General features: G+C 35.7%; 1 protein-coding gene across 1 annotated transcript; it reads left to right on the top strand.

Moving 5' to 3' along the window:
- Positions 1 to 1,511: 1,511 nt before the first annotated feature.
- Positions 1,512 to 11,430, top strand: LOC127078875 (F-box/LRR-repeat protein 4). Its single transcript, XM_051019294.1, has 8 exons — positions 1,512 to 1,962; positions 2,038 to 2,292; positions 2,959 to 3,365; positions 3,828 to 4,013; positions 4,135 to 4,327; positions 10,118 to 10,194; positions 10,504 to 10,654; positions 10,819 to 11,430. The coding sequence occupies exons 1-8, from the start codon at positions 1,696 to 1,698 to the stop codon at positions 11,113 to 11,115; spliced, it is 1,833 nt and encodes a 610-aa protein (XP_050875251.1). The 5' UTR covers positions 1,512 to 1,695; the 3' UTR covers positions 11,116 to 11,430.
- The last annotated feature ends 217 nt before the right edge of the window (positions 11,431 to 11,647 follow it).

The following is an 11,647-nucleotide window of genomic DNA, read 5'->3' on the forward strand; positions in this document are numbered from 1 at the left end:
TCTCGGAGGTCAATAGGTCGACTCATAATGATCAAATGTTTGCTTCAGAGCAATGCAAGGAAAAAGTTGATGAAATGATTTTGGAATCCTCAAGTGGAAAAGATCTTCCACATCCCAACAAGGGGCATGACCCAACTCGGTGTTATGAGAGGAAAGAATCTCTTGGATCATTGTTTTGTTAAATCCTGTTGTCTTCGATGTGGCAAGTTTGGACAAAAGGTATACTCTGAAGTTGTATTCGCGAGGAACACGTTATATTTCAAAGAAAGTAAAACGAGAGGGTATATTCCGTACCTTTTGCATATAATTTATCAAGTGGAACTCTTTTGTCTGCCACTGCCCAGATACTTGGTCAGTGACTAATTGAGAGTCACTTTTGGCTTTCAGTTTGGAGGCTCCCATCTCTAAGGTGAGGAGCATGCCAATAATAAGGGACACGTACTCTTCTTGATTATTGTCGGCAATGAACTCAAACTTCAATGCTTGCTTGATGAGTATGTTGCCAGGTTCTTCCAAGGCTATCCCAACACTATTTCTTTTCACGTTTGAGGCGCTATCTACAGATAATGCAAACTCTAGAAAACATAGAAATGGAAAATCATAAAATCATACAAAATATATTAAAAATGAAATGTACAAAATACATTTAAACTTACATGTGTACGACGTATCAACAAAAATATTAGTCGAAAAAAATATCAAACAATAAAGAAGTTGTTAATAAAAAACTATAAAAAACTAAAAAAAAAAGAATAAGTGTAAACGAATAGGCAAAATGATAGTAGGAAAAAATATTAATAATGTTAAAAAAAATATAAATGGAATGAATAGAAAATGGAAAAAAAAGGAGGGAAGATGTAATTATGAAAATGGAAAAAGAGGAGGGAAGATGAAATTATGAATTTAGAGAAAGTTGTAAGAGAAAGAAATGATATTCTTACTTAAAATAAACAAAAATGAATGGAGTTGTAATGTGAATGTTGGGAAGAGAAAGAAAATAATAAGGAAGACAATTTCAAAATTTGGTTTTTTTTAATGACCATGATTCCCTAAAGTCACAAATTTATTGTATTCATGCATTTAGTACATTATTGATCATTGAATTGAGATCAAATGGTCAAAATTTTAAATTCAATATTTTTTGAAACAAATTAAATTTTATATAAATTTAAATCATTTGATCTTGTCCCTATGTAAAAGTGGCAGGGAATTTGATATCTCTCTCTATATAATTATCTTGTACATTTGTGTCATCTTCCATATTAAAATCAAGAAAACATTCTCTTGATTTATTATCAACATTCTCTTCCATAAATAATATAGTAAATCATTTTTTTTTATAAACTTGATTCTTGTCATCTTACTATCAAGAAGTTATGAGAATGTATTTCCACCATAATCATCAAATCTATGATGAAAACAATTTTTTACTTACACTTGAAAATAATTGAAATATTCCACATGTTTCATATTTTTAAAGAACTATTGTGAATAAACAAGTCTAGTACTACTACCTATCTATCAATTAATTATTGAAAAAAATATACCGTATACATTACAATATCCACAGCAAACCGTACGGTACGCAATTGTGTCTATCTAGATCTGATGTAGATGAACCTAACCTTAATTTCAACAACCTTTGCTCTTGTTTCTGCAATCTCAAAATTCGAATTCACACTTTGTTAATGTTAGATGAAAGGTCACGATTGGATCAACACGTGTCTCCCCGACGAGTTAATCGTCGAGATCTTCCGCCGCCTCGACTCCAAATCAAGCCGCGACTCATGCTCCCTCGTTTGCAACCGTTGGCTCCGCCTCGAACGGCTCACCCGCTCTTCCATCCGCATCGGCGCAACCGGCTCACCTGACCTTTTCGTTCAACTCCTCGCTTCCCGGTTCTCCAACGTCACCGCCGTTCACATCGACGAACGCCTTTCTATTTCACTCCCCGTTCAATTGGTCAGCACAGTCACCAAGTTTGGCAATTTATTGGTAGTTTTTTTTGTATGTTTCGTTGATTTTTGTTTTGTGCAGGGGAGAAGACGGGTCACCGGCGAAAATTCTCCGGCTTCGTCGTTGAAGCTTCGTTATGTTAACCATAAGAATGGATCTTCCTCTGAGGATAGTGATTTTGATTCCTTGTGTTTGTCTGATACTGGATTAGCTGCTCTTGCTGATGGGTTTCCCAAGCTTGAGAAGTTGAGGTTAATTTGGTGTTCTAATGTTACCAGTCATGGATTATCATCACTAGCTTGGAAATGTGTTTATTTGAAAGCCTTGGACTTGCAGGTTAATTTTCCATCTTTCATTTTCTTGGAACATTCATAACCTGTTTAGGGTTAGACTTTTTTGGTTATAGGATTGATGAAGATGTTTTCTGTTTTTATAGGAAAATTAGCATCTCTTATAGGAGAAAAAAGTTTTATGGTGATTACTGATTGGCTAGTGTGCGTAGATAGTTTGAATTGGAAGTTAAGCTTATGTGTGTCTTAAGGCCTATTTAGATAAATAACTTAATTAGATGATTATGTATAAGCTATATTTATAACAAAAGACAAAATAAGCTAAAATGATTTATGAACATGTCATAAGCTGTTTGAAAGTTTATGCAAATAAGCTAAAAATAGTTTATGAACATGTCATAAGCTGTTTGAAAGTTTATGAAAATAAGCTAAAAATAGTTTATGAACATGTCATAAGTGGTTTCCATAAGCGCTCTCAAACAATCTCAGGAATGCTTATGCCAGTAGATTGACTCAAATAAGCCAATCGATGCAAATCCTAAGTCTTATAGGGCAAGAGTTCATGTTTATGAAGCATTAGAATATTGAGACACTGAGGCCCAATCCATATTAGTATATTGCTACTCTATCAATATATAGGATTCTAGTTCTAGAAGATAAATGGTATGAATGATGCATGTTTATTGGTATAACTATTGGGATTTTCCTCTAGGGTTGTTATGTTGGAGATCAAGGCTTGGCTGCTGTTGGACAGTGTTGCAAGCAACTTGAAGATTTGAATCTGCGTTTCTGTGAAGGCTTGACTGATAAGGGTTTGGTTGAATTAGCTATAGGTGTGGGGAAATCATTAAAATCTCTTGGTGTAGCGGCTTGTGCCAAAATAACTGATATCTCAATGGAAGCTGTAGCATCACACTGTGGATCGCTTGAGACCTTGTCTTTGGATTCTGAGTTTATCCACAATCAAGGGGTGCTTGCTGTGGCTAAAGGATGTCCATATTTGAAATCTCTAAAGCTGCAGTGTATTAATCTTACAGATGATGCTTTGAAAGCTGTAGGCGTTAGTTGTTTGTCTCTGGAGTTATTGGCTCTATATAGTTTTCAGCGATTTACTGATAAGTGAGCCGCTTTCTCATGATTGCTTTGCTTTTTAAGGATTTTCATTTGATTATGGTTGTTGACTTTGCACAAAATTACAATCAATGCTTGTCTTTGTCTCTAATGATATATCTTAAGATAATATTGAACTTATGACGAATTTCAAATCATCTTAATGTTTTATGACATGATCAACCATTTTAAGGGTTGATCAATTTAAAGCCGCTGTTCTAACAACCCCTTTTCTCTGATTAACTTTAAAAATTGGGTTTTGATATAGCCCAATGGCTTCTTCTGATCCATGTAGCAACCCCTACCTAGTTGGTTGCTTTGTTTATTTTTTAATTTTCCTTTTGCATGACCTTCAGGGGGTGGGAGAACTGCAGTCTTTGGGTTGTCTATGAGCACATTATTAATTTACATTCAGCATTTGTTTTGCGGTTTAGTTAGTAATATTCTTCCTTTTATTCATGTTCCATTCAGGGGTTTACGTGCTATTGGGAAAGGATGCAAGAAGTTAAAGAATTTGACTTTAAGTGATTGCTATTTCCTAAGTGACAAGGGTCTGGAAGCAATTGCTATTGGGTGCAAGGAACTCACTCATCTCGAAGTCAATGGATGTCACAACATTGGAACTTTGGGACTTGAATCTGTTGGGAAATCATGCCAGTATGTTTTGTGGTCCTATATTTGTAATAGCTTGTGGTATTGACATAATAGTCCATGACACAAGTTACAAAATGTTCAAATTTTCCATCAACGATGCTAATCTAAGCTCTCTATTATGCAGACATCTCTCAGAGTTAGCATTGCTTTACTGCCAAAGAATTGGTGATCTTGGGCTTCTTCAGGTTGGAAAGGGATGTCAATTCTTGCAAGCTCTTCACTTGGTAGATTGCTCAAGCATTGGAGATGAAGCCATGTGTGGTATAGCTGCTGGCTGCACAAATTTAAAGAAGCTTCATATCCGACGTTGTTATGAGGTAGTCCATCTGTGTTCATGTTTGATTTTCTATATGAAAAGGCTATTCTGCATGCGTAGCTTCATTTTTGGCTTTGGACATGTTAAAAAGGTGGCTCACTTTCAAAATGCATTCTGGTCCTTATAAACTAGATAGTGGTATTATTCATTTTGGCCAGAATTAATACTGGCACACATTTCACACGATTCTACTAATTTGGCCTTAAATATTTAAATTTTTCAAGTAATTTATTTTTCATTTGTTGACTTCACATTCAGATTTTACTTTACCTTAATACAGTCCAAACAAAACTTATGCTTACAAATTTATTTTCAGGAAAAAGTTTCAAATGCAGTGCTCTATTTTTCAAAAATTAGTTTATTCTCTATCTGTCATAACTATTTCATTTAAAATGCATTTTTGTCAAAATATTATAGTAAAGACATCCCAAATAGCTATCTCTTTAACCACAATGTTGAACACAAAGGGTTAATGAACTCGATCTAAAGGGATGGGATTGATTGGTAGCCGAGTTTGATATCCGGTGATGTAACAATTTGTTGCTAGATTTTCCTTATCCATCAGCTGAACCGAACATAAATAGCAATCTCTCTCCCAGACAAGAGAACCAAATTTTCGATTTAGATTGTATCACTGTATAATCTTGATTTTTGACTGGTTCAACAGGCTCAATCGCACTCTCACGCTGTAATGCAATTTGATAGGATAGTATATGGTTGGCCATTTTAACCTTAAACCCCGTAAGATCGAGCAATCATACTCATTTTGGAAGAAATCTGATGCTGGAATGCAATTTGATAGGATATTATAAGATGGGTGATCTACGATTTTGAAAGAAGACTTATTTGTTTATATAAACAAGCTTATTTTGGAAGCCACATTTTCCTATTATGTGTTTAGGAAAACTACCAACCAAGCCATATTTCATTCCTTCAATGCCATTGTTATTCTGGTTTGCTCTTTGAAAGTCGAAACTCTTCTGTTTCTGATCTCTACTACTTTTTTTCAAGCTTTACCAGTTCGAAACTCTGTTGTGCTCACTGGTTGCTGTTATTCTTTGAAATTCTTCATCCAGTTGAGACCTTTTTCATTGCTTGTTGAATTGAGTGTTTTTCTTGTGTGTACGAAACTTACTAGGTGGGCTTTGTTTTACCCCTCCCCCCACATGAAAAATATAGCCTCTCCAATCTTTTGCTTCTCTATTAATTTAATTGTGAACTGATCTATTCCCTTTAGGATAATTATTTTTCTCCTAATCACTATCAAATAAGTATTAAAATGTTAACGCTAAGTAACTAGAAAAATAAAATCTACATTCATACTTGAATTGAATTGAATTTATACTATTAACTATACTATCATATTTTTATATTAAAATAAAAATATGTTTTGACATTCTCCTAGGATTTTATTATGACTCATGTTACTATTCCGTCATTTGTAATCTTTTACCCTCCTTTGGATTGCTGGTAAAATTTTGATTTTGAATAACCTTATCCCCACTTAGTTCCATTAAAAGAAAGAAAAAGGATTTGCTTTTGATGCTTTCTTTACATCCATTTGCAGTGCTTTGATCAATGTTCCTTATTTTATTGAATAACTACTTGCAGTATTTTCTTCTGGATTTAAGCTAACAGATAGCACATTGCTCTGAAGAAGTATAGGGTATATGGTACATACAATATATTAAAGAATTAAGACAATTCAATGAATAATCTGTAACTATATGGTGGCCTTCAAAAAGTGGAATAGATGAGTTTTTTTTAACCAAGACTACACCCAATAGCAAGTTAACTGTTTAACTAGTCCTATGATGTTACTCCCTTTAAAGGCTCATGCTATGCGTTGTTGTTTTGCTTTTTGAACTAAGATGTTTCACCTTGTTTGATTCTCATTTACTTACTATCCACTCAGGTTCCTTGTTATTGTTAGGATATAGAGTTATGGGTAATCAGGTTAGTTAGAGTAGTTATGAGTTGTTAGAGAAGTTAGTTTATTTGGGTTGTAATTATGAGTTGTTAGAGAAGTTAGTTAGTTATTTGGATTAGTTAGAGAGTATGTCTATAAATAAGAGAGCACAAGGGTTAGAGAATATCTTTGAATATTGTAATTGTTAATAGAGTATTCTCTACTATGAAGGGTAAACCCTTGGAGGAGAGATTCTCTCCTATTATTTCATTATTATTTTTATAGTGTTCTTTACTTGGAATCCAGTTATTGGGTTCCTAACAATTAGTCTGACCTGCTGGATCTTTGAGAAGTGCTGTGCGTCTTGGAGATGGAGGTGGCACAAATGGTGAGTTTGCCAACTTTTACGTGGATATATTCCATTGGGCGGTGTATTGCATGGGGTGAAAAGACTTTTGAGGAGCAGGAAGTTTATGGGTTTGGTGAAGTCCAGTGGGCATTCATGAGCTGGATGCTTGAACATTATTGCGGTTTTGTTCTTAGCATCAAGAAAATCTTTTTCTAGAGGTTTGATCAAAAGATTTGGAAAGCAAAATAGTGGGTGTAAGCAGAGGGAGCAGCAATGCGGAGATACAAAACCTACAAATATATTCTTGGTGAAATGGTAAAACAAGAAGAAGAGAGGAAGAGCCAAGAAATAGCAGAGGCTGCAACCCCTGTGGTCAAGAAGAGTCTCAAATGGATTGGCATATCTAAAAGATTGACGGGTCTAGGGGTAAACATGCAACATGGTGTGTCCAATAAGTTGGAGGCAAAACCTTCTCCAAAGAAGATCTTGTCACACCAACAGAAAAATATATTTGAAGGAGACAGCCACAAAGAATCTTGCTCTTGGGCAAGAAAGGTGGTTGATGTGACAATTTCATTGGGGTCAGGGCTGTACATGGTTTGTTCGTAGAGAAAACCGAACTGAACCAAACTGAACTTCAGTGCAGTTCCCAAAAACTGAACCAAACTGTTAATTGTTAGTTCCAAACCGAACCAAGCTGTCATACCAGTTCTGTGAACCGGTTCTCCATTTTTGAACTGAACCAAGAAATAATGGAACCATTATCCAAAAAATGTAAATTATTTAATGTATTCTATATATCAATTAAAATAGGTTTGTACACAAACAGTAGACAAATTCAGAAGGAGATCATTTATGTTCAGCAACAAAATTTCCTCAACCTTATAGATTGGAAACATACATGTAAATTGGAAATAGAAAGAGAGGATAGAAGGCAAGTGTCAAAGCACAAACTAACAAAACAACAACAACAACAACCAAGCCTTATCCCACTAAGCGGGGTCGGCTACATGGATCGAATTCCGTCATAATGTTCTATCCAGAACCATGTTTCTATCTAATTCGTTAATCTAGAGGTCTTTCTTAATAACTTCTTCTCTTATAGTTTTTCTTGGTCTTCTTCCTCTAGCACCTATTAAAATCATGAAAACAAAAATCAAATGTATACACCAGACCTTGTTTGCAAAAAATCAAATTGGGAGGTTGATGAAGTGTTCTGCGGCGGTTATTCCGGAGATATGCTACTTGCGACATAGTTTCTACTCACGTCGTCACTGCTACGCAAAATGCAGCTGTTACTCGCGACGGTGCTGCTGTGCGGTGGATATTTTTGAACAACGAGCGGCACTGCTACGCTCGACGGCAACAGTTGAGACAGAAGTTGGCGACAGAGCTTCAGTTATTAATTACCCTCTAATTTTTGTCAATTCCTAATTTGGGTTTTAGGGTTGTTTGATTAGTGATTTTTGGATTTTCTAATTTTAGGATTTGTTTGATTTCATTTGGTTTTACTGATCTGGTTTTGTTATTAGAATTTGTTTTGTTTCAGTTATGTCACTGTTCACTTCTAGTTTCTAATGAATCGTTCAGTTTGTGGTAAACATGGTTTGGTTCTCAATGTTACGCACGGGTCAGTTTAAAACTGGTCTGGTTTGGTTCTTCAGTTCAGTTTTGTTCTTTGGATTTCTTGAACACCCCTAATTGGGGAGGATATCACCAATGCAAGAATCAAAGTTAACATCAGATTGGTCAGTGGAAACAATGCTGAGAAAATCAAGAAACCGAAAAAGAATGTTTCAAATGGTGGAAAAAATGGATGAATAGAAGGTAGATGTGAAATGTGAAGGTGGAAACGCGGAAAGAACTCAAAAATTGACCGACGTGGCCCTTAAAAAGTTCATTATGAAGACTAAAACCACAGCAGTCCTAACTGTGTTTCAGTGCCAATGTAAAGGTCAAGAAGGAAAAAGTTTTGTTTACGGCGATCAAGAATGGAGAGTACACTGCAATGGCCAAAATAATTTGGATTCCGATGCTCTGATCAGCCTTGGATCACCGGCAAATCCACCAGATCGAGAGTCACTCATGGCAGCTGCGGATTTTCATCCATTTTCAGCTCAAATGCATCTCAACAGTGTGATTAATGACCCCACGAAACATAGCACTTTGTCTCAATGGACGGGACTGGTTGGAAATAGTGTGGAGAAGGCAAGACAAATTTGGTTGATGATAGGAATGGGCTTGTTCATAAAGAAGGGGATGTGTTGGGCCCAAAGTTTGGCATGTATATGAGAGGAGAATTCAGGAGTCACAAAGAAAGTGTGATAGCTGAGGTGGCAGTCTGTTAGGATATTCCCTCAATAAATAGCAGAGTGGGAATTAGTTATAATCATCTTGCATTTTGTACTCACCTTTATGGTTAGGCAGTAGGAGAAAGATTGTTCTCTAACTGTGGAGCTTTGCTCTGGACTTGTATTTTCATTTCCATTATTCGTCTATACAATAAAATCCCTTTCCATCCATTTGTATTTGATCTCTGCTCTATCAGTTGCTGTGGCTAGAAAGTGTGAAACAATGTAAAACGAAGTGGGTTGAAGCACAAATAGGTTAGAGCTTTTGTTTTTCTCCAACACAATGGATATGGGTTATTAGCAAGTGGTTTTGTCATGAAGTTATACCTAAGGAGTTTGGGGAAGAATGCTCTTGGCGGACAACAGCATAGGTTGGTTGCTATATGCAGAACAGTGGAATACGAAGTGGGCCGAAGAGGAAATTGGTTCACCAAGCTCCAAACAATGGGATCCAGGAGGTCGAACTTTTGTTTTCTACGACAAATGGAACAAGAAGAATATGGTAGATGTCAACCTTGAGGATATGGTTCTTTTGAGGTGTGTATTGTTAGGATATAAAATTATGGGTAATCAGGTTAGTTAAAGTAGTTATGAGGTGTCAGAGAAGTTAGTTATTTGGGTTGTAATTATGAGTTGTTAGAGAAGTTAGTTAGTTAGTTATTTGGTTAGTTTGAGTGTATGTGTATAAATAAGAGAGCACAAGGGTTAGAAAATATGTTTGATTGTAATTGTGAATAGTTTATTCTCTATTGTGAAGGGGAAACCCTTGGAGGAGAGATTCTCTCCTATTCTATCATATTTTTTAATGAAGAGTGTTCTTTATTTGGAATCCAATTATCGGGCTCCTAACACTCCCTTATTAACACTGACATAATTGAATTATTCACATTTCAAAGAGTATAGTGCTGTTTTTTCATTCGAAGTGTAACTAAGGAATACGGGAAAAAGTGTTTGTTTCAGGATAGTGAATAATCCTCTATAGCTCCCGTGTAAAATACATGAATTCCCTTATGCATTATCGTTTTTCTCCTTAAAATAAATGTTCATCATACATTCAATTTAAGCATTAAACCAATTTTTTATTATTCAACCAAGAAAGTTTTATATGACATTAAGGTGTTACTGTTTATACATTTTTGGCTCTGTGTCCTGATATTTCCTGCTTTCTTTCTCCTATATTAGATTGGCAATAAGGGGATCATTGCTGTTGGGGATAACTGCAAGTCTCTAACTGATCTTAGCATTCGATTCTGCGATAGGTAAGACCGTACTCACAGCTTTTTTATTCTTCCTGTCCAATGAAATCCTCAGTTATATGTTTTCTATTATCATATTGTTATTACTGAAGAAACTTTTGCAACATGCTTTTGAAATAGTTTTATGGCTGGTTCATTCATTTTTCTCAAACTCAATTTAATTCCATCATAAAGTAATTACCTTTTAGAAAATGTGTTGACTTTATAGGAAATGAACTACTCATAATAAGTTTGTGTCAAAAAGAGCGTTTCTTAACATTCCTATCATCATTGTCATCACCATCAACTTTAACTGCTTTGTTGAATTGCTAGGGTGGGGGATGGGGCCCTTATTGCTATAGCCGAGGGCTGTTCCCTTCATTATCTGAACGTAAGTGGCTGCCACCAAATCGGAGATGCTGGACTGATAGCTGTTGCAAGGGGTTCCCCTCAACTCTGTTATCTCGACGTGAGTGTACTTCAGGTGTATATTCAAGTCCCTCCTTTATACCCAAATTGACGTAGTTTCTTTAGTTACCGTCCTTTATTATTCGCACATTTTGAGGAATATATCACGTACTTTCTCGATTCAGTTCAGTTATAGTTATATGCTTTTTCTTTTCATTACATTGCTCAATACAACTGCAGACATTGGGCGATATGGCTATGGCCGAGTTGGGAGAAAATTGTCCATTACTTAAAGAAATAGTAATATCGCACTGCCGTCAAATAACAGATGTCGGTTTAGCGCATCTTGTAAAAAGCTGCACCCTGCTAGAATCATGCCACATGGTTTATTGCTCAAGCATAACTTCAGCTGGAGTGGCCACAGTGGTTTCTAGTTGTCCCAACATTAAAAAGGTTCTCGTCGAGAAGTGGAAGGTTAGCCAGCGCACCGAGCGCCGGGCAGGCTCTGTCATATCCTACTTGTGTGTGGACCTTTAGACTTCCTTTGCTACATAATATACATGCATTTCCTCAAGTTTGTTACACTATGGTGAGTGAATATAAATAAAGTTTCTTGCATGATGTGAAAATGGATACAATTGTAGGATACATGGCTGTATAAGTTTTTATCCCCTTAGTCAATAAATAAGGTCTTTCTGGTAAGAATTGTAATGCTTTAGCCTCATGAACACTCTAGATACCTCGTCATAGGAGTTCCAAGAGGGTAGGAAACAATAGGCTTAGTTAAATATGTGTTGTATTGATATGTAAAAGAAAAATTATTTAAGAACAATAAATATTTGCTTTGATTTATTGTGGAGGGAGTTGCATGGCTTTTATTCATCTCCATCTTCCTTTCTGTTATCATCACTGATGTTATGCTTGTCAGTTTTCACTGTGTTGTAGTTTGTTTTAGTTCTGGGACACAACAGAAGCAAGCAAAACAAGATTTTCTGAAGATTGTTTATCTTAATTCTAGATTCCTTTTTTTTTTTGTTTGTTTGTCTGTTATTCTTCATTAACGTTTTAG

The sequence above is a fragment of the Lathyrus oleraceus genome, chromosome 1 (assembly GCF_024323335.1).
Source record: "Lathyrus oleraceus cultivar Zhongwan6 chromosome 1, CAAS_Psat_ZW6_1.0, whole genome shotgun sequence".
NCBI classification, from domain to species: domain Eukaryota; kingdom Viridiplantae; phylum Streptophyta; class Magnoliopsida; order Fabales; family Fabaceae; genus Lathyrus; species Lathyrus oleraceus.